Genomic DNA, 23,108 nt, shown 5'->3' with positions numbered 1-23,108 from the left:
GTGTAAGAAAGTAATGCTGTGAAATGGTGGCCAGCGATACGACCTTCAGGCCTTGAATATATTGGTGAATACATGAAATTCCAAAATGGTGTCGCGGGCCGCACAAAATGGTGTCGCGGGCCGCGTGTTTGAGACCTCTGGTTTAGTACATATGGGCGATTTGAATATCTTTTGACATACCAGACAGGCCACGAAATGTCATTACGTAACGAACTCATTATACTCACGGGTCCGCCCGAATATGTTCACTTATTATTTACGGGCCCTACATTTCTAAGACACCTCACTCAGTTTTACCGGTAAATCTGAATACATGAGCAGAGAGAGGATAAAAATTGACAGCAATATATATGCAATTCCCGATCATATTGACCGATTCAACCATGAATGATAGAAATTTTTCGGAGAAATCACCTTTTTTTTTAGTCAACTCACCAAAATCTAGCTGGAAAAGTGTAATTTCGAGGTCGAGCTGAAAAGTTGACCTTTCTTCTTAGTCGTCTTAGTCTGTATGCCCATTTTTCGGCTCCCAATATTTGGGGGGCGATGATCGGTGTGGAGTTTGAAAAGGGGGCGATGAGTCGAAAAAGGTTGGGAACCACTGGTCTAAGCCCTCTTGAGTCTCGAGTCAATACACTGATTGGACTGTCAACTAACCACCGGTTTTTTAGAAATTTTAGTTCTAGTCGTGGATTTTGAAAAGTGAGTAGTTCTTGGTGCGGATTTTAGAAAGTGAATAGTTCCAGTTGTGGTTTTAGTTGCGCACTTCGAAAACCTAAATCTAATCTAATCTGAGAAATGATTTTATGCTCCGATTCCAATTCCATTCAAATTTCTGCTTTTTTTCTGAAAATACTACAAAACAAAACTGAACCAAGATTGTTCTAGAGACATTTGCCATCCTCGTCATCATGAAAATGAACTAATTTGGAAAAAAAATATGTAGTTACAATTCAAATTTAATCTAATTAGAAAAAAGCTGAGAATTTGCTAGTTGCGAAAGTCTGTCCCAGTCCTAGCAATGATGCCATAGAGGGTTGCTGTGATGATTTCAATCATAGAAGCGAGGGAAAGCGACCAAACAATACTTTCTACTTACGTCCATAGTTTTATCTATCACCATCACTGACTCAAACCCACCTGATCTGTACTGTATACGGACAGACTTTGAACTGCGCCATGCTTGTCGTTAGAAGAATTCAGATGTAGACAGTCAGAACGGGTTCCCTTTGTGCCTAATAACGCAAAACGTAAAATTACACAAGACTTCTCGTAACTATCTATACACGAATCAATCTCACCGGATTTGGACAACGCCAACTTTGATCTGATGCGGTTTGTCGGGGCCTCTTTTGAAAACGCCTTAAATCGGTAAAGATCAGTTAGGTATAAGCTCAAATCTAACCAAGACTAAAGAGCTTGAGAGATTCGAATCTCAATAGAGTATTAGGCTTCTGGCATCACTCATTAAGATTACAGAACAGTTTGGTTGGTTGGAAAGCTCAAAATTGTCTATAGACTAAAATGCCAATACTATAAATAATTTGATATCTTTTCGACAATACCTATTTCATTGCACTTTGTGACAATGCTGTGGGTTAAGCACGACTTCACAGATGTGTCATTTTTCACTAACATGGGTAGCTTTACAATTGAATTGTGTATTCGTGTTGAAATGAACCCGAATATTCTGGGCTGATATTTGTCAGGAGTAATCGTCTGCAACTAGTAGAGAATTGGAAAGAACATTGCATGTCATCAATCGTACCACTAAATATGGCATGAAATATCAAATAATCGCTTAAAAGAGATCGTTTGATGTAGTATTTATGGATTCGTACTGCATGTTCTGATGCTGTGATAAAATCAATCGTGGTTTCAAGGCTTCCACGTCGTTAAAAAGTATCAAAATCATAATTATCGTTGGTAATGTTACTCTTGATGGCATATACGTTTAGTACTCCAAAAAATCGTCTCTACCTACTCACTCGTTACATTTATTACTCGATTCAGATTTGAGTGCTCGAGTCAATGAGCCCAGCCCTGCCAAAAACTTACCATGAACTTTTCCGCGTGTTTGTTGTAGGGATATCCCACGAATCGCACTCTCAACAGCAGCAGACATATCGTTGCGACGCACGATCCCACGATAAACGACGGCAGAAGGTTAGACATAACAATTTGATACCTAGCACAAAAATTATTTGAACCTGATTAAAATTTGAACTTGAATTTATGTTAAAAAACAGCTTTTAATCACTAAACCAGTAAAATGTGCATTTCAGACAGTGCAAGAGCTCAGAGGATTATTCGTGATGTAATAAAAGGTAGCTCCAAAAGTGAAAGTCACGATTCGATTATGAGCAAAAGCAGCAGCTCACAAGAAACCATAAAGTATGTATTCTAGGCCTGGTTTGCCATAAAAAAACATAACAACTTGTAGCAAAACCTACTTGAGCGCTCGGAAAAAGACACAAGATTTCGTTACTTACCACTTACGTTGATATTTCAGTTTTGCTAAAGTCCTATTTTGTAGCTTGTGTTTGTGAGAACAACGTAATTCACTTAGCAATAATGCCAGCAGGATGTATGTCTACCATACAGGATTGTAACCAAGTCACAAGTCCATTCAGCATTAACAGCTTTGACTCGAGTCAAGTCGAGCCACTCTTTTAACCGATTGGCGCCGGCTGCAATTTTCGAAAAAATTTACTTCAATTTTCAAAGTCGAAAAACTGTACCTTAATGGGATTGGAACACGTCAAACAAGGTGTCGTTCGATTCAGAACTTCAACGCGCATCCGATTGCGCAACTCAAATCATTTCGAGCACTGTGTCTGGCCACTTATATCAAGAGCAAGCCGAGAATTCGTTGATGAGAAACGTATTACATTTACTGTACTCTTTATAAACCTTAACATGGATATCTGGTGACATAGGCTTCTTGTGAATCATATCGGCGAGGAAATCATGATTATGGAGATGGCTCAGTCGATCTAATACGCCCTAATATCGCCATTATCCAATAGATACAATACTGACGGTTTGCACAATAAACACGCGCCAGGCCGCAGAGTGAATGAGTCATCATCGAGTGAGTGAGTGACGCGCGTGTATTTATTGGGTAGCGTAGCCTTCCAGGGCATTTACAAAGCTTATAGAGCACGTAAATGGGTCACTTTAGTATTGATAAACGGAGATTGTCAAGACCTAACCATAAGGACAAACCACAAACGCATATCTTACTACTACGTAAGGTTTATGACGTTAGTTGGTAGCACTTCATACAGACATGATACACACGTTTGCGGGGAATACACAGCGTGTAGAATTGGTCTTGTTGCGATATATACATCACTATTAGCTGTTAGTCTGATGTAGATATAATCTTATGGGCATGTACTCTCCACAGAAACAATCTAAGAATGTCTACTACCGATAAAATTCAGGATATAACACACTATGTTACAGATATTCGTCCCAGCGTTTGACAGTAGTGTGGTAGTCTGCAGGAATTCTCTTCACGATTTTTAGAAGCGGCCTTGGGGTGACATAGGCATAACTAATGTTGTTTATTTTGGCCTTGAAGGTGGAGATTGGCTAGTTCTATTGAAAGAGACAATCCGTAAATGTCTTTCATTACTACAACGAAAAATATATATCGTTATACGACAGCTCGTTGTATATCCAGATGAACACTTTTGCGTAGGTATATGCGCTGAGTAATATTGTATTTATTCCGAATTATACTTGACCATTAGCCATTATTTAGAATCGTATAGGCAGCAACTATTCACAGACACAATCTATGAAGGTATATCACTATTAGAACTCGATACATATCCCGTTTTGTGACCAGTATTCATCCATTTGCTTGAAGCTGGTACGGTAGGCTGCGAGAATTCTCTTCCCGGTTTTCAAATGCAACCTTGAGCGATGCAGACATAACTAGCATAGTTGTTTTAGCAAGAAAATCAGAAGCTGACAAGCACTATTCATAGAAACAAACTACAACAACTGGCTATGACGAATAAAACCAAATATACGACAGGGTATATGATGGGTATCGGGAACGCGCGTTTCCGCGAAATGATGCGGTCGGCGGATATCTTTGTCACGCGGCCTATCACATAGATTTATAACACCTTATATGTAACTAATATCAGATACGAAGATATGTGTGAACTTGTATGGACACTAGCTTTTCACAGAAAGAAACAACTATGCTCTAAGACGGCTAGAGCAAAACATACAGTACGTTATCTGAGAGTGGTCAATGACGCGCGTGTTGCCGAGACAGTGTATTTTGCAACATATTTATCTACGGTATTTGATATCCGATTTCGACGTCTTAGATATAATATATATCAAATAATATGGTATCAATGAACTTGCACAAACAATATCTATCCGCAGACATGAACAGCAGCGACCTAGCACGATTAGAACGGGATATATAGTGGTTCTAATACAGTACGCTTCCCTCTAACGGCAATGGGTAAAAATACCCACGCCGGCGGGAGACGGTTAAAACTGTGGCCGGGTGACATCAAATGCCTTATATCATACCCTAAACCAGGGGCTCTCAAAGGGTGGGCCATGGCCTACAGGAGCATTTGAGGTGGGCCACAAAGCTATTTAGAAAATTTTAGAAATAATGTAAGTTTAGTTGTATTTGATTTACTAATCACAAAAAAATATATTCATATTATCTAATTATACGTAGCCTACGTAAAGCTTATCATCTGACTCTGGTGAGACGTAGTGGCACGTATGGAGTCAGCATGTTCAAGTCGAAAACGGGAGGGAGAAACGTCGGCTTTTCCCACTGGCTATGACAACCTATACGGCTAACACCAACTAAAATAATTTCAAGCGTATAATAACTGGAAGATAATGCTGAACCAACCATATATCCTGGCAGGATCATATGTCGCATGGCATTGAAAGGGGTGTGCAAAATACTCGGAATGAAGTGTAATTGAGGAATAGATTTACTGTACGTAGGCAAGTCATTATGGCAAGATAAAAATAGGCATATTTGCAAATTATTGGCAACTTCTGGTGGTGGTATCTGCACCACCGCAACGAATCGTAATGGATTGAGGATTTAGTGGAGCGCATTAATCTTTGAAGTCGGTTGAAAATGTCTGACCTGGAAATCATTGTACATAACGTAAGAGTCACATGAATTGATTATATCATTGGTTGAATCGCAACTTCAGTTGGTTTGGTACAAGACATACAATGTGCATTGCACATTATGCATATTAAATAAATCTTTCTCCACTTCTCTGTAGTACCCCATTCACCGATGAATTGTTTGGAGCTCACCCAGAATGATTATATTGTTCCCCACAATAATGGAACTAAAATCCCAATCACACAGCGGATGTGTGGATTTGGATAGACGAAATACCAATACCATGGAAACCTAAATAAAATTAAAATAGAAGCTTCATCACTTTGTAAGCAAATTACAAACAGTTACATCTTGAAACATAACCATCAACCGCAGTAAGATACTAACCAATCTGATTCAAGCAACACATTAGCGTCTGGGTCGTGCTTGAAATTTAGGTGAGTCGTCACTGCCACCGCGAAAGCCACCAGCAACGAGGTACAGACGTGGATTAGCGACGACACGTACGAATTGAGTTCGTGATCTGCCAAAAATGAAATAAATTAAGAGCTACTTCTGATAGGACCGTATCATCAATGTGATGATTTCGCAGACAGAATATCGAGAGTATTTGAAGATACCATTGAGATACAGAACTTTTAAATTTAATTCCAGCGTAGTCATATTTTGTGATACGATTGTTGATATACAATGTTCTTTCCAATTCTCTAATGACGATAACCCCTGATGAGTGTCAGCCGAAAATATTCGAGTTGAAGTCAATATCAATATATTATTAAATAGAATATCTAGAGCAGGGGTTCTCAAAGGGTGGGCCACAGAGCATTTTGAGGTGGGCCACAGAGCTATTTAGAAAATTTCAAAATTTATGTAAGTTAAGTCATATTTCTTATGTTATTCGCTAAAAATATATTCGTATTATCTAATTATACGTAGGCTACATAGCTATAAAGCTTTTCTTTCGACCCATATTAGACGTAGTGGCACGTATGAAGTCAGCATGTACAAATCGAAAACGTTAGGGAGAAACGGTGGCTTTTTCTACTGGCTATGACAACCTACGGCTAACAGCAACTAAAATAATTTCAAGCGTATAATAACTGGAAGATAATGCTGAAACAACCAAGTATTCCGGCAGCGTCATATGCCGTATGCCGTTGAAAGCGGTATGCAATGAACTCGCAATGAAGTGAAATTGATGCACAGATTTACTGTACTTCGGCAGGCCGTATTATTGTAAGCTAAATTAGCCATAATTGCAAATTATTAGCCACTTCTGGCGGAGGTATACTGCACCACCTCAACGAATCATATTGGATTGAGGATTTATCGGAGCGCATTAATCTTTGAAGTCGGTTTAATGTCCGGCCTGGAAATCATTGTACATAATGAAAGAGTCACAGGAATGGATTGTATCATTGGATTGAATATTCTGACCTCGCAACTTCAGTTGTTTTGGTACAATAATTACAAAGTACATCATGCATATAGAAAAATCTTTCTTCACTTCTCTGTAGTACTCCATCCACCGATGAATTGTTCGATGCTGGCCCAGAATGATTATAAAATTCCCCGCAATAGTATCACTAAAGTCCCAATCAGACACTGCAGGGATTTGATCATTGTGTTTCGCGACGAGAATGGAGCAGCGGACAAAAATAACATACTTAGGAGTTTTAGCTTATGATCTACCAGGGCCTTAACTACCGCAACCCACACTCCCAATTGGGGAACTCAAAGGGGCCCAACGACCCAGATTATGTCGTTGGTTGTTTGTTGGAGGATATTTATTCAACTTAATTTTTTTTTCGCGCTTCGCGCAATTTCATGTCCCGGAAGATCGAGATTTAAATATCATCAGTTCGAGAAAAACGCGCATATTTTAGAGAAATGGGCATAATGGCGCTGTCCATGACCGCACGCATTAAACAGGATTATGACTCTAAGATATCAGGTGGGCCACAGCACATTTTGAAACATTACATTAGGGCTGTTAAAAAAAACTTTTTTCCAGATCTTGCTCACTAGCAATGTTCCCTCTAAGCTGCGCACGTGCGCAAATGCGCAGTGCTGACACGGTCTCTGCGCACAGAAAATCTAGTCTGCGCACAAAAAATCCGAAGTGATGATTTTTTTTTAGTGGTTGCGCACTGTTGTCCAAGGGACCGCGCAGGCGCGCAGAAAAATTATAGCGAACATAGCCAGGGGAAAATAGTGCTATCGCTGAAGTCTGAAGCCGAGGTACAAGTGCTTCCCGCAAAAGTAGATATTGCGCTCCGTGAAGAAATCAGAATCTGCAATCACGTGCGCCTCACGAACGAGATTTTTCTTTTAGTATGGTATCGTACGCGTGAGCGATACTGATTTCATTTCAATAGCGCAATCTTTTCTGGGAATGGCGAAATAACATGGTTTAACAAAGTTATAAATAACAATGGGCTAGCTCAAAGTTAATCTGCGAGAAACTTACGAATAATATTCTTCGCGCGGCATGAACATTGCGCAAGATTTACTGTACAATCACTTGACGTGAATTTTCGAAGTCATCACCTCCATCAGGCGAATCTGATCACGTATGGTGAGATAGGATAATATGCAAGCCAAATTAACAAATAAGTGTGATTCGTTTAACATGAAATGGTTGTCGGAGCATGTGAAAACGGAAGAAAAAATTGTAAAATTCGTTGAGAATTTTTCTTTTTCGAGCGAGAAAGGTCTGCTCTGCAAAATATGCCTAGAAGCAAAATATGGAAAGGAATAGCATACATTTTCTTAGGAAAACCACCGCACTCGAACTGAAGCCAAATCCCCCTCAAAATATGCACCAAAGCACACAAGCGATATCCATGATGTCGAGGTTTATCGCTATTGCGCGTGAATGCTTCTTAACCCTTTGCGACACCACAGAGTCGCACGTGTGTTATGGTGCATATCCCGAAAATATTTAAACGTGGTGGCTTTCTGAAAATAAATGCCCTCTATGGCTTAACTTCAAGTCGAGACCACATCATGTTTAGAGCGTAGTTCTCCTTCTTCACTCATAATGTGATTATCTGGTGTCCTGCAATAAAACTAAATGTAAATGCAGTACTTTGATTCTATCAATGAATCATATGACTCGAATGGATACACGCACGTCTGGGTTACGCACAGGACCCTAACTGCCGCACCCCAAACCCCCCAATTGGGGGACCCGAACTCAAAGGGGAGCCAAAATTATTTCGTGAATAAACATGAATCATGGAGTATTTTTTTGGAAATTTATGCAACTTTTTCAAAGAAGAAATGACAATTTGAAACCGTGTACGTCTTAGTTTAGTACGTTTGGGTGATTTCAATATCTTCTGACACAGCAGATAGGAGGACACGAAATAGAATCACGTACCGTAGTCATTATACCAACGGGTACGCCCGAAGATGTTTGATTATTATTTAGGGGTCCTACCTTTTCGAACACACTTCACTCGATCAGCTCTACCGGTAAATCTGATTACGTGAGCATAGAGAGGATAAGTATTAATAGCAATATATGTAATTCCCGATAATATTGACCGATTCAATCATGAATTATATAAAATTTTCGCGCTACACGCGTCTAGCTTATACACTCACTAAGGGACACCCAATGTAGATGAGAAGTTGCGGTAAAAACCGTAGGTGCCGAGAAGTTCAGTTTATCACCATATGAGGGGCCTGGTTGCGCACTGTTGTTCATGGGCCTGCGCAGTAAGTTGACGTGTTTGCGCAGACTCGTGAAAAATTAGAGGGAACATTGCTCACTAGGCGATTAAATCGTCAGGTTTCCCTAAAACGATGCACACCAAATTTGAATTCATTTTAACTGGTAATCGCGAAGCTTCCTCACTTTTTTAATTTTCAATTTAAAATAAAATAATAATCTTTTTTACAGATTCTACTGGCTACCCCATGAAACTGATACGTTGTCTACCAAAAACGATGCAAAACAAATTTGACGCACTTCCAATCGGCAGACGTGAAGTTATGGCAGTTGGTAATTTTTGATTTGGAAAAATAGCATCGACGGTGGGTAGTCCGAGAATAATCAACAAAAAAGTCAAATAACTTCGCTTATACCGGTTGGAATTGAGTCAAATTTGTTTTGCATCGTTTTTGTAGACCACATATCAATATCATAGGGTAGCTAGTGACATTCAAACTTACAAAAAAAAAAAAATTATAAAAAATTCAAAATTTTTAAACTGAGCAATGGCTCGAGTACAAGTCGAGTCAAGACATTTTCCATTTCTAAGAAATTGACTCAAGTCAAGCCGTGTCAACGAGCCCCACTCGAGTCGAGTCATGACTCAAGTCACATTACAACTCACTTAAATCCGTGATGGGACAGAGGAACGATAAGGAATGCTGCTTCAAGAATCTTAACAACCCGTTGGTCTGTGAAAACGAAATATTCCTCGTAAACCAAATTTAAGTGTTACGCTGTGCAGCTTACTTTGTAGCCTTTCGATAAGTCGGGTTGCTGCAGTAATATGCAGACAGTGGAGTCCGGCCTTAGAAGGTAGTCCTTTTGCGCTGTCCAAACTGTTCCGTTATATGCCACTTTTACTTTCTGTATGTCCCTGAATGGAGAAAAACGACAAGAAAATTTTCAGCTTTTTCAAATTAGATTACAATTAGAATTATAGCTACAATGATAGCTAATTATAGCTTTAATGATGGTGGAAAATCAATTAAAACGTCTAATGATTAAATTCTGGGGCCAAAGAATTGAAAAAAATCAACTTTTTCGCTCTAAACTCGAAGGAAAAAAGTTATGTAAAAAAAAAAATTTGGTGGTGCGGACTTGAAAATCCACGTAGGATTCCGTTCACACAAAAAAATTGTTGCAAAATGTACTTTGAAGCAGTGTGATTGATAAAAAAATCGGATTTTCAAATTAATCTCTATTCCGCAACAAAATCGCAAAAAATATGGATTTTAAAGATTTTTGCAGCCATTTGCAAATATTGGACAATTCTGGGGGTGTGCATTACCAATGTCAAAAAATTTGCTGAATGATAGTCGAATGAGTCATATCATATTAGAATTGACCATAGGCCATGACCAGACCATAGAAACAGTTCAGTAATTAGATTAAAATTGGGGGAAAGAAGCATTTTACAAATATGAGATTAGAATACTGGCATTTCACTATAATTAGTCCAATTAGACACCTAGAATTATCTATATGTGTTGGTTTTTGAACTATCTAAAATAGTATAATGAGCTTAAGCTATCTTTTCGCCTCAATTAATTAAATTTTTTTATGCCGGTGACGTCATGTATGATTATACGATTGTTGATATGCGATGTTCGTTCCAGTTCTCTACTAGTTGCTGGCGATTACCCCTGACGAGTGTCAGATGAAAATATTGGAGTTTATTTGAATATCAATAACATATTCAATCGTACAGCTATTTATACATATTGATGTAATGTGAAAAATAACGTGGCTGCAATTTTAGTGGGAGGGGGAGTAAAAACGGCTTTTCGCAAGTACACATAATCGATAAATCGTCTAGCAGATTGGCTTCCACACAAGTCACCAACCAAGGTTTCATGGAGTGCTTGCGTCGCGGGCATCTCTTGCACGAAGCCAAAGACAGCTTCAATTTGAGAGTCTTGATCTGCGGGTCGCAAACGAAAGTCGGCTCCCTGTCTCTCTTGTTGCGCGCAAAGCAGAAATTGGAATTCTTCATAATCGGGACAATCTCGAAAAACAGTCCAGGATTGGAGCTGAAACGGTAGGGTCGTACATGAATAACTTTTTTCTTCAAATATTACCGCATATTTGGTAAAATTGTTCCGTTGGTTAAAAAACCTGCGCACCAAATATGGTTCAATTTCAACTCGTAAAAGCGAAGCTATTTGAGCTAGAGAATTTTTAATTTATTAATATTTTAGTTTTAATTTCACTGTCCGCCCAATGAAATTGTCAAGTCGTATAAAAACGGTGCATAGCAAATATGGCTCAACTTCAACCAGTGGAAGTTAAGATATTAGTGTTGAAAATGTCGGATTTGCAGTAATAGTATTTATGGTGGGTAGCAGGGTTGTAACCAAGTCACAAGGCTCCAAGTCACAAGTCAATCTCTTTTTTATATTTTTGACTCGAGTCAAGTCGAGTCATTTTCAATTCCCACCGAGTCAAGTCCGAGTCCAAGTCAGCGAACAGAGAATCGAGTCTGAGTCTTGGTATTATGACTCGAGTCCGAGTCCAGGTCATTGTGTTGACTGCACAGTTTCCAATTAAAGTCTTCCTAAACCCACTTTTTAACTCTGTTTGGTGATATTGAATGGTTCGCATTTATAATATATCAATTTTCCTCACTTTTAGCAGTTTCTGGTCGCATTTTTAAGCACCAGCACCAACAAACGAAATCCCAATAGTGTGATGGTTTCGAAATTACAATGAAATGTCGGTCTTCGCCGTCTGAATCTCGAGTCAATGACTTGCTTCGAGTCATGCGCAATGACTCAAGTCCAAGTCGAGTCAATACACAGATTGACTCGAGTCGAGTCAAGTCATCCGAAAATCGTGACTCGAGTCTGACACGAGTCGAGTCATGACTCGAGTCATTACAACCCTGGTGGGTAGTGGTATAATTGATAATTAACGAGTTTCCCGCCGTAAACACTATTTTCTTCAAATGCTGCGTTTTTTTAGCCTGCTTTACAATTTTATCGTATAGCCAAAAATTTCAAGAAAAATGATATTTTTGAAAAACCCTACTGAAAGATAGAAATCACTAGGCTGGGCGTTATACGTTCGGTAAAAACATATACGTCGCGATTATACCCAAAACTGTTGTTTTTATTACACTAGCCACCGCCAATATTAGAGGAAATATATTTTCGGCACTCGTTCACATCAAGTTGACAGCACGAATTTTCAACACACTACCGCCAATTTCAAGAAATGCATCCACAGAATTTACTTTGAAATAATAAAAGTCTTCCCAATTTCTACCTAAACAGTAACATGTTATTTTCAATAAATCTCATTTTAATGCTGTTTATCACTAGCCTACAGTTCATGTTTGCACAAGACAGACGACGGTTCCACGATAATTGGGCTAAATTTGAAATAAAACTTCGGGAGGTTTGGAAAAACTATAAGTTTAAATTTGAAAAAATAGTATTTAAGGTGGCAAATTGTGCCATTTACTATGATACTACAGTGGTTCCCAACCGGGGGGGGGGGGGGGGGGGGGGGGGAATTCTGACATTTTTAGGGGGGAATCTGGCTTTGGCATTGTATTGGAAGAAGTAAGATACACTGGATTCAAAAGGTTTTCATATTTTTATGGTATAGAACTGTTAAGTAGTAATTAGTTCTTTACAATTGTATGTTTCTTTGGCGCATTTCAAGCTATAGGTATGGTATATGTTTAAATGCCTTCTGTAGCTATTACACCCCATGATAAGTGAGGCTCACGAGACGATTTCGTTGGGTCTGCGACAGCCTCTCGACCAAATTGCTACTAAGCAGGAAAATGTCAAGCCGAATTCAGCACAAGGCCGCTAGTGAAATTTGTTCAACTTTATAGGCCAACTTACAAGCTAACGTGAAAAACTTACCGTACCAAATTCCCCGATTCAACTCAAGTCCATTGCAAGCGGACTTAATGATTTATTTTTCGTCAGCGGCTACCCGATTGGTCAAAAACAGATCAAATTTGACTGTACCTTACCAAAGTTTAGTGCGCATTCGCCATAGTTCGGACATACGGTATCTGAATATGTTTGGCCATTATTCGCTCAGTCAACACATGGTTGCGCGTTAAAAAGCACAATTTTAGTCACAGGCAATTTTTTCATAGGGGGGAATTTTAGCTCAAATATCGGCCAAGGGGGGCACGAGACGAAAAAGGTTGGGAACCACTGTACTAGAGTAAGCTCGCCGTACTGTAAAAATCATACAGTATTCTAAAAACCTGGGTAGTGTTTTCGATCTGTACTGCAACGTAAATCCGCTGGAACGCCAAGTCAGCTGATACGTCTGAAAAGACATGATCTTACACAAAAGCGTGCGTGATGGTAAATTTCCACATACTTCAGTGGAAAATATGTCGCCCAAAATCGCGGCTATCAGCAGCACCAGAATCAGCGAGATTGGCAAGGCCAAGTAATCTGTTGGTATATTTCCTGCCGCGACCTGTCGTAAAACAGAAATATCAAACCGCATTGAGAAGTGTTCCACACGACCACCATAGTCTGTGGTCTGTGGAGAACATTCATAACCCTAACCCTATGATACTGCAGCCCAGCGGTTCTCAACCTTTTCTGAGTCATGGCTCCCAGACTGTGGCTCTAAAAGACCCTGGCTACGGTGAATTAAACAAAAATGTATTTGTTTAAATACTGACGAGCGAAACGAAATCAATGAAGACAGGTAATCGGTGCAGCAGTCGATGTCTAATTACCCCTCAATTTATGTCTAAATCTATCAATAAAAATGCCCACTTTACCACTGTCTATCACTACAACTAAATTTAAGAACTAAAACTGTAGCAAGACTTCTTGGGCATTGCATGGTTCTTATATCAAGAAGCGCATGATCAATAACCGTGATGGAGACACCATTGTCGTCTAGACATATTACATGATGTAACTACTGGAATTCTCCATAGGGCAAGATTTTGTTAAAATTTTAGTTTTTGCATGCAAAAATTTGTTAGGCCAAACTACTGCGTAAGGACAGACAGTTCCATCCAAAAATGAAGATAAGTAGTACAATTTTAACATTATGTGCGAAAACACCTAATTTGCATACGTGAGGTCAAAATTCATTTTTTTTGGTCAAAAAGTCAAAATTTTTATTCTTTAGGTCAAAATCTCCCGTTTTTTTGGCAAAAAAAAATTGCCCTAGTTACAATTCATTATAGAAGCCTTTGATCGTGCCCCCCTGAGAACCCATGCCCATATCATAACCTGGATTATTATAGGCTTATATGTGGTTATGCTTCTATCGAGTTTCATGGAGACCACAGTAGATGATCACGTGAAACACTAAAAATCTAGACATATTCACTTGGATCACTGGTCGGTGGTGATCACGGGGAACACTTCTCGGCAAGGATAAGAAATTGCACCAGACTCAAAAAGAGTATCACCATTTCCTTACCACTATGGCTTTGGCGACATCGGTGTTCAATCCGAATTCTCGGATATACGGGGGTTTCGTGAAGGAGATCTCCAAAATAGTGGTCGGATAGGAATCGAACCCCGATAAAATGAGCAATCTCCCGTAATCGGCCAAAGTCTCGTGACGTGCGATGCCGATTTCTTGAGATGGCAATTGGGATTGCTGAGAACATCAAAAAGTAGATTAGCTTGAATCGGCTAGTCGCCATTTTGATCAAAATTTTGGCAATCTGAGAATCAGAATTCGACAGAATCAAGTTTCTAAATTAGAAACTGGTTCGATTTTAAGAATATTTAAATTTCAAAATTTGAAATGAGTTTTAAAAAGTGGGTGTAACAAGACTTTAACTCGAAACTGAACAGTCAACACAATGACTTGGGCTAATGTCATAACACTCTAAATCGGACTCGTACCTCTACTCATTGACTTGGACTCAGAATTGACTCAGTGGTGAATTGAAAATGACTTGACTTGACTCGAGTCTAAACGATAAAAGTGAGATTGACTCGTGACTTGGTTACAACTCTGAGTAGTAGCAGCAACACAATGTACATAACTCTTCACAATTAATTTAATATTGTGAATATCTTATCGTTGTTTAGAAAACCAATCAATCAGCTTCTGTTGCGAAGTTGATTAGCTTGTAATGCAATAGACCTTTGTTCTGATAATTATTAACAATAAAGACAATAAACCTTGAGCATTAACGATGACTTCGTTGACCACCTTTCGAAAATTTTTCAACCATCATAGGAAAACGGTACAAAATTTTTTTCAACACCAAACCTCTGGTTCCAGTGAAATCGGACCGTACTCTTTCAAAGGCAAAGAACCGTCGGAGGTTGAAAAAGTGATGTACGCCGAGCCGTCGAAATCGCCCATCAGCAAAATTTCTTCCACGACGTATGGCTTTCCGAAATGGATTTGAAACTAGATATAGGAACGTTCGAAATTGGGTTTTGTTAAAAAATTTACAGCTTTTCGTTGAGTTGAAACTGAATACTGAAACGCTAGAAATTAGGATTTTGTTTAAAAATTTACAGCGTGCCGAAATTGATTTGAAACCGAAGCCCGAAGCGCTAGGATCGGAGATTTTGTTTTGAAAAGTGACAGCTTCCCAAAATCAATTTGTAACCGAATACTAAAACGCTCTAAATTAGTATTTTGCTTAAAAAATCCGAGCCTTTACTTTTGGATCTTTGTCATCCATGTCCGGTGCCCATACGGAGCGACTGTCACCGTCCCACAGAAATGTGAGGTTAGATGACACCAAGTCTGACGGGTAGGACATTCTCCTGGAAGCAGCTGTAACACACAGAGTTGAATACATTTATTCTGAAACTAATAAACTATTAATATTACATTGGCAGTGCAGAGAAAAGTAGATTGAATTGAATTGTTTATCAACCTGCGAAGTCCAACACAAATCGAATTTCTCTGATCTTATTCCCCAGATGGATCATAGTAAGGGGCGAACAGCAAGTTTGTATTCGTTTTGGAAACTATAAACATCGAACCCGCCATCTATAATGAACTCTTCGAGATGATTGCAAAAGCATTTTTGAATTTGTTTTAGTACAGCAAACTCTGTGGAAATGGCATATATTTTAAGGATGGATCAACCCAGAGCAACAGCAAAGTGTAATGAAACAGGTATGGCCACCATACCATACTATGGTAGGAAATTCAAAAATTATTGTTAATGTGATGTGCAACTGGCGTTATGTTCTGTGTCGTAACATCAAGGTGTATATTTCAACTTTCCACGTTTTTCATACTGTTGTAATGTCATAATGAGTGATACTGGGATACTTAAACTTCTGCATTCTCATGTAGCCTTACTAAAACATGTTAATTCAATAAAATCACCCTGATACACACAATGCATACAGCTATAAAGACACGATACATTAAACCTCACTTTTTATAGTAGCATCTGATTCCTCACTGACACTCTGCCTATCACTCATCTCCACTGAGTTTTCAACGTCTGAAGCTTTCCTAGACACCGTTATCTTGTCTGGTATCGTACAATTCACGAATTCGCCAACTTGATTAAATGCGGGCCACTCGCATTCCACAGTGACATTGTAGCCGCCTGTACCGTTGGATGCGTCCGAGCTAGTGTCGTTTTGAAATAAACCTGCCCTGCCGCTGGCTAAGTCTCCGATCAATATATCTTCCGCGTCTAACTGTGCTATTTCTTTTTCAAATGATATCATGACAAAGTCTGCTTCTGGCGCTATCCAATTCGACGTCGATATGGGCACGTGCGTGATCTGTTAAGACATAGGTTCTCAAACTGGGGTCCGTGGGCTGTTCCAAGCGGTCCATGCAGACTTGTAAAATCTACCCATTTAGTTAGTTGACGGTCAACTAATTGACTATTTTTTGAGTAGTTCTAGATCTAGTTGCACATTTTGAAAAGTCAGTAGTTCTATTTCTAGCTGTAGTTGCAAATTTGAAAAAAAAACTAGAACCAGAGCTACTCAATTTTCAGAATTCGCATCTAGAACTAGAAGTACCGTAATTTTCCATGTATCATCCGCAAAATTTTCACGATCGGGGGGTGCGTATTATACATGGGAACAACACGCTTGAAAAAAATCTCCCTTGATAAAAACTTGAAATCACGCCTTTCTTCATGTTTGTTTCCAATCGCGCATCACTTTCAGCCATCGGCCCAGTAATTCGTATTATCAGTGTAACGCGCTACCAATTAGAAAAAAGCGTGTTGCCAATTACCGAGAGTCGTCTGCACAGCACGCAATCTCCTGCTGAGTTGGTTTGCCGTTTGCAGGCGAGCGAAATTAGGTCATTCATTGATTGCTGGACACAATCCTCGCTAATTCATCGACAGGCCATGTGCGCTAAATATAATCACTTGAGTAATCAGTCGCACCTCCAACAGGCACGACATAACCGTTGGCCTGAGCAATCGCATCTGACCTCGTGCGCAAGATGTCGCGTCGCAGGCTTTGGCTGCTATCTACTATCGTATAGAGGCAATACCGTTACTTGTATAATGATTAGCAATTGCATCTGTAATAGGCCTAGTGCGCAAGACGTCGTGTCGCTGGCCCGAACTATCGCGACGCCAGCCTCGCAGGTTTTGGCTGCTCTGTACTATTGTTTAGAGACAATGTCGTCAATTGCATAATGATTAGCGATGGTTATGCCATGATTGTTCGACCGTGAGATCGCAAAACAGAACAACATCGCGCACTAAAACACAGCTATTCATGTACTGTGAATGCAGGGTACGTACTATACATGGGTACAAGCTTTTCCCAGAATTTGCTCGCCATTTTGAGGGTGCGTATTATACATGGGGGCGTACTATACTTGGAAAATTACGGTAGTAGATATTCAGAATGCGTAAATAGAACCAGAACTACTCACTTTTCGGAACTGGCGACTAGAACTAGAATTTCAACTACTGAAAGTAACTAGATTGTTAGTTTGTATACTACTCCTTTAAGTCAAGGTCCACAAAAAGCGTTCACAAAATTGGCCGTTAACCAGATTTGAAGAGTTTTCGGAGTGACCTGAAACGTATCGTAAGGGCAAACAACCGCAGCACATAAAAATTTAAAGTGAAATTCGCAAAAACTTTGAGACTTTATCAAATCTACTTCAAAAATATGAATGAAACCACCCCATTTGACTTTACCGTAAACCAGACAAGGCATCCCACTAATAAAACGCCTACCGCACCTGATACGGTTGGCTTTTCGGACTTTGACTCGGCAATTCCTGGATACGCAAACACTTGAAATTCTCCTCGTCAAACGACCAAGTTCCATACTTGCTACACTCGCCCCCCATCTCCCTGGCCTGCGTCAAGATCCACTTCTTCTGCGAAAATATCGCGATCCAATGGAACGGCATGCATCGGACTGTCAAACTGCATAGGATGGGAAAGCTGAATTTGTTGAATTACATGGAGAAAAGATTGTGGAGCTCTAAGCTCCATGATAGCCGGACCAGCTGTGAAAGTGGTTCTCAACCGCCGATCCGGGGCAAGTTTTCTGCCGGCCCCACAAATATATCAGACTTTCATATCTCAATTCCAAAAGGCAAGAAGTTGCACGATTTTCCATTAATTAGAGAATGAAACACGAAATTTTGAATCGATTTCGAAATTTGAAACATATATTTCAGCATGGCGTCGTAATATAGAATTTCATGGTCTGCATTGGAATTAGCGTGCGTCTCAATGCTGCAAGTGTTGATGTACAGCACTTTTATAGGCATCCTAACAAATTAATGAGCGAATCCCAGGAATCTGGTAAAAAATTATTTTGGAACGGCCCTACTGAACAGTTATATATGCGAAAGCTACACAGACACATTAAAACCAATTTCGTTATATTTTGACAGTACGCTACAGTTTGGCTACATTTAGCAGTAAAATGGAGGCCAACAAACGGCAAACTGGCATTTATTTTAAAGGATAGTGATTTGAACAGCAGTTCTTCTTGCTGAAAATTCAAAAGAACGACATATCAGACGTCTGTTATCTAAAGGCAGCGTTAAATAAAGATTCCAACATTTCATTTTTAGCTGCATACTGCAGGATTTAGAGCTTATTGTCTCTGGTGATCTGTATTAGAAGCGTAGATGACCAAATATCTTGGGATTTCGGCTATACTTGAATACTCAACTCGAGAAGCTGTTCCTTTGGTGAATTTCTCTGTAACAGATATATACTCAATACAATGGTTTATTCAGAACGTTGTACAGTAGTTTGCGTATAGAGTCTCATAATCATAGTAAAAGGTAATCCTCTAACACGTGTTACATACACTTATATAGAAGTCTCGAGTAATCACAAGAAGAAGTAGTTTCTTATTCGAGACATAGCGGAATATCATGGACGAGTGATCACAGCTGGATAGCTACAATACATACATTGAGTGAATTTTGATTAGTATTGAAGGCTTGCCGGTCCACGGCACTTATTTTCAAGTTTCACCGGTGGAAAAAGATGATAACCACTGGTCTGTAGGGCTATTTTTTTATAACTGACACAGCCAGCGATCATTTCTTCCAAACACTGACCTGGATCCTACTTCACGTGACTCAAAATCCAAACGCACGCTTCCAAGATCTTCCGGGATCGGACATTGAATACTGAGACAGGCAAAGTCTTTAATAGGTGGATTGAAAGTGGCATCGGCGGTACACAGAGTTGACCCGGCAGTCCGTCCATCGTCAAATTTGAAACCCTGAGCATGTATAGCGAGAAGGTCAAGTTATATCAAAGAAATTCTGTATGTGCGCTTTAGGGTTGTTCAAAAATTTTTTTATTCAAATTTTACCGGCTACATGATAAAATTGTCTGGTTACCTAAAAAACGTTGCACACCAATTTTGGCACATTTCCAACGTAGAGGCATTGTCGTAGAATGTGTATAGTCCAAAAAGAGATTACTGGAAGCAGTTTGGTAATAACAAACTATCGGTAGTTATGAATCTTACAGAAATTTGATCAGAAATCGCACAAAACATATCAAATTCATCTTTTTGGATACATTTTGTCGACACTCATGTCATTGCGTTGAGAATATTCTAACCGTAATAGCCAATGCAATGAAAATATTGACACAACCCAGGGATTGGAATTCATATCTTGATAAGTTTCTGAGCACAGCATCATGCGGTCGAGTGCTGAACTGACCGTGGGTCTACAGCGGAATTAACAAAGGCAATAAATGCATGGAAAATTACTCACATATTCACAAACCACCTTCAGCACTTCTCCATACGAATAATTGCTCGCAGGCGTAACAATCTGCAAATCAGGGTCCACGTCCGTATAATCCGGGACGCACACCAGTGGACGGCACTGAATTCATAATAAGATTACCGTTTTTACAATTTTCGTCTGCTTTCATTTTAATTGTAGTCTAATTTCTTATTTTCCTGAAAATGCTATAGTATATCTGTATTGTGCTGAACTTGATCTTGTATTTATTTTTACTTTGGAATGTAATTCAATATTAGAGTGTTTGTAAATTCAGTGATTCTATTTCTAAAATAGTTTGAAAAGAACTGAGAAATCCACCTACATGTTCTAAGTTGGGTTTTATAACAATCTCAAATCCAATCACCGTTAAGTCTACCCCGCCATGCTTTTGGCCTGGTACTTACCGAGTACAGTTGCAAATCGACTGTCCACGTTTGGTCGGCCAGACATAGCGACGAAATCACAGTAACTCCCGGTGAGATCATGTACCCTACGTCGCACTGCAGTCTTGACGTTGTGTTGAAGAGATTCGATCCTGCGATCTACGAGTTCGAATTCAGTCAATAGAATCGTGGAGGGAAAGTCGATTTCACAAGTCTCAATCGAAATGGAAAAAATTCAAACAAAAAAAACAAACAAAGCACATACAAATCAGTAGAAATTAAATTAATAAAATAAGAATTAGCGTCATGGCGCAAATATTAAGAATTGGAGGCTGGACTAATCAGTTTTCTCAGAGTCGCGCTGTCAAGAGAAAGCACCCAACCGTAGATATTAACGCAACACATTACCTTGCCATTATCTGGGTTGGCAGCAAACGAAGTGCACGATTTTGGTTTGCAAAGTACGCTGCTGGGGCTGGGATCCCAATTTCCACTTGACAGGCATCGGATGGAACTAATTGTAGTTTGCGGATTGTAGCCTGTTATTCAAATAGTCTCTTGGAGGTTCAGAACTTCAATTCACAATTGTATGGTGTATTCATGTTGAAATAAAGAGGAATATTCTCGGCTGACACTCGTCAGGGGTAATCGTCAGCAGCTAGTAGAGAATTGGAAAGAACATGGTATATCAACAATCGTATAACAAAACATGACGTCACCGGCATACAATTTCGAAAAATCTACAGTGAGCTGTGTAGCTATCATTCAAATTATAATCTAATTCGTGAAAAACAGTAGCTATTATTCAAATTATAATTTAATATGTAAAAAAAAACTGTGTAGCTATCATTCTAAATCTAATCTACTTTGTAAAAAAACTGTATAGCTGTCATTTGCATTGTAATCCTACTAAATAAAACTGTAGATATCAATCTAACTTTGATTAAATTTAGAAATAAAATGTGTAGCTTTTGTTCTAATTGTAATCTAATTTGTAAAAAAACTGTGTAGCTGTCATTCTAATTGTACTCCAATTTAGAAGAAACTGTAGCTATCATACTAATTGTAATCTAATTTAGAAAAAAAACTGTAGCTACCATTCCAATTCTAATATAATTTGGAAAAAACTGTGTTGCTATCATTCTAATTCTAGTCTAACTTTTAAAAAAACTGTGTAACTATAATTCAAATTCTAGACAAACTTGGTAAAACTGTGTAGCAATGATTCTAATTCTAATCCAATTTGAAAAATGTGAAACTCTGCTGCATCACAATGTCAACCGTACCTGGCTTACAGCCCGTTCTCAGTACCGACCCCACACTGTGTCCCGAAATGTCTGTATACCCTTCCAGCAGCTCGAATTCAACTCTGTTGTGGACTGGCAGAGGACAGTTGACCGACGTACAATGTACTTCGGGAGTCCAACGGCCGTTTACACCGCAGGTCTTGACCATCGAGAAAACTTGTGGGTAATACCAGAAGGTCGGATGGCATGAAACCTGTAAAAAATGTTGGGATGTTCTTAAAACTGCAAAATTGGGATATACTCGTTAAAATTGATTCACAGTGGATAAAGAACAAAATAGTTCCCTACCATTTCTTGATGTATTGGTAGATATAACGGGTCATCAATTCACCACATCAGTTTATCGGAAGCCAAGATTCACCGGTCATTATGTTAGTTTGAACTTCTTTTGTCCGAAAAAGCGTAAATTAAATTTGATCTCTACCCTTGTGCATCGAGCACTTATGATTTGCTCTAAAGACAAATTGCCCGCAGAATTAAATTGGATTAAATCCATTCTGTCCAAAAATGGATATCCCGATAGCATCACGGACTCTGCCATTGCGGAGAAAATGCGCAAATTCAGACAACCTACAGTTTTCGGCCCTAACAAATGCCCGGTGTACATGCACCTTCCTTGGCTTGGCTCTGTCTCCAATAGATTCACCAAATCAATCAGATCATGCGTCGAATCATGTTACAACACTGTTAATGCAAGGATTGTATATACAACGGAACAAAATTTGTCCAACACGCGAAAGGATGTGCTGCCTGCTTCTCATCAGAGTATGGTCATATATGAATACAAATGCCACTGTGACAGTCGGTACGTGGGACGCACATCCCAACGCTTACTAGAACGTATCAAACAGCATGTTCCTAAGGGGATAAGATCGGCATCGCAGTCTCATGATTCTGAAAATATCACTCAGCAATGTAAACAGAAACACGCATCAAAATCAAAATCGTACGGCCAAGTGTTGGCATGCAGTTCTTCGATTGGCCAGCATTTGATCGACAACCCGTCTTGCGCCTCAAACTATTCAGACGACATGTTTTCAGTTTTATCCAAGGGTAGAACCATATTCCATTTAACAGCTTTGGAATCCACTTTCATCAAACTAAACAACCCGGTCCTTAGTCGCCAGAAATAATTTTTGTATAATCTTAAAATCTCACATTAGTTGTCGTTGCTAAGCTGTACGTCCATATTTCTGTACATATTTTTTCTGTGTTGCTGCATTGTCTCATTGTATTTGTATGGTATCCCTCACGGGCTCTACTTCTTGAAATTGCTTGTTGCTATATACGCCGCATTGTTGCGATGGTTGAATTTCCATTCATGTTATTTATAAATTTGCATTATTGCGTCACAATTC

The 23,108-nt window shown here is 39.3% G+C and overlaps 1 protein-coding gene across 2 annotated transcripts in view; it reads right to left on the bottom strand.

Moving 5' to 3' along the window:
• LOC145443175 (uncharacterized) overlaps positions 1 to 23,108 on the bottom strand; it is a 132,498-nt gene that overhangs the window by 12,245 nt on the left and 97,145 nt on the right. For both annotated transcript variants that reach the window (XM_080321167.1, XM_080321166.1), the window contains exons 65-83: positions 21,730 to 21,943; positions 20,852 to 20,982; positions 20,465 to 20,602; positions 20,046 to 20,159; positions 19,374 to 19,540; positions 18,027 to 18,216; positions 16,231 to 16,588; positions 15,499 to 15,614; positions 15,096 to 15,239; positions 14,289 to 14,471; positions 13,218 to 13,319; positions 13,099 to 13,163; positions 10,712 to 10,897; positions 9,615 to 9,741; positions 9,490 to 9,556; positions 5,531 to 5,666; positions 2,059 to 2,188; positions 1,302 to 1,362; positions 1,141 to 1,235 (exon numbers count right to left, since the gene is read on the bottom strand). In XM_080321167.1, coding sequence (XP_080177293.1) covers positions 1,141 to 1,235; positions 1,302 to 1,362; positions 2,059 to 2,188; positions 5,531 to 5,666; positions 9,490 to 9,556; positions 9,615 to 9,741; positions 10,712 to 10,897; positions 13,099 to 13,163; positions 13,218 to 13,319; positions 14,289 to 14,471; positions 15,096 to 15,239; positions 15,499 to 15,614; positions 16,231 to 16,588; positions 18,027 to 18,216; positions 19,374 to 19,540; positions 20,046 to 20,159; positions 20,465 to 20,602; positions 20,852 to 20,982; positions 21,730 to 21,943 — 2,724 coding nt within the window. The remainder of the gene's footprint in view (positions 1 to 1,140; positions 1,236 to 1,301; positions 1,363 to 2,058; positions 2,189 to 5,530; positions 5,667 to 9,489; positions 9,557 to 9,614; positions 9,742 to 10,711; positions 10,898 to 13,098; positions 13,164 to 13,217; positions 13,320 to 14,288; positions 14,472 to 15,095; positions 15,240 to 15,498; positions 15,615 to 16,230; positions 16,589 to 18,026; positions 18,217 to 19,373; positions 19,541 to 20,045; positions 20,160 to 20,464; positions 20,603 to 20,851; positions 20,983 to 21,729; positions 21,944 to 23,108) is intronic.

Source organism: Botryllus schlosseri, chromosome 7, assembly GCF_051294905.1.
Source record: "Botryllus schlosseri isolate E-star chromosome 7, Bs_hap1, whole genome shotgun sequence".
In the NCBI taxonomy this organism is placed as follows: Eukaryota; Metazoa; Chordata; class Ascidiacea; order Stolidobranchia; family Styelidae; genus Botryllus; species Botryllus schlosseri.
This window is presented reverse-complemented; position numbering and strand designations above follow the sequence as displayed.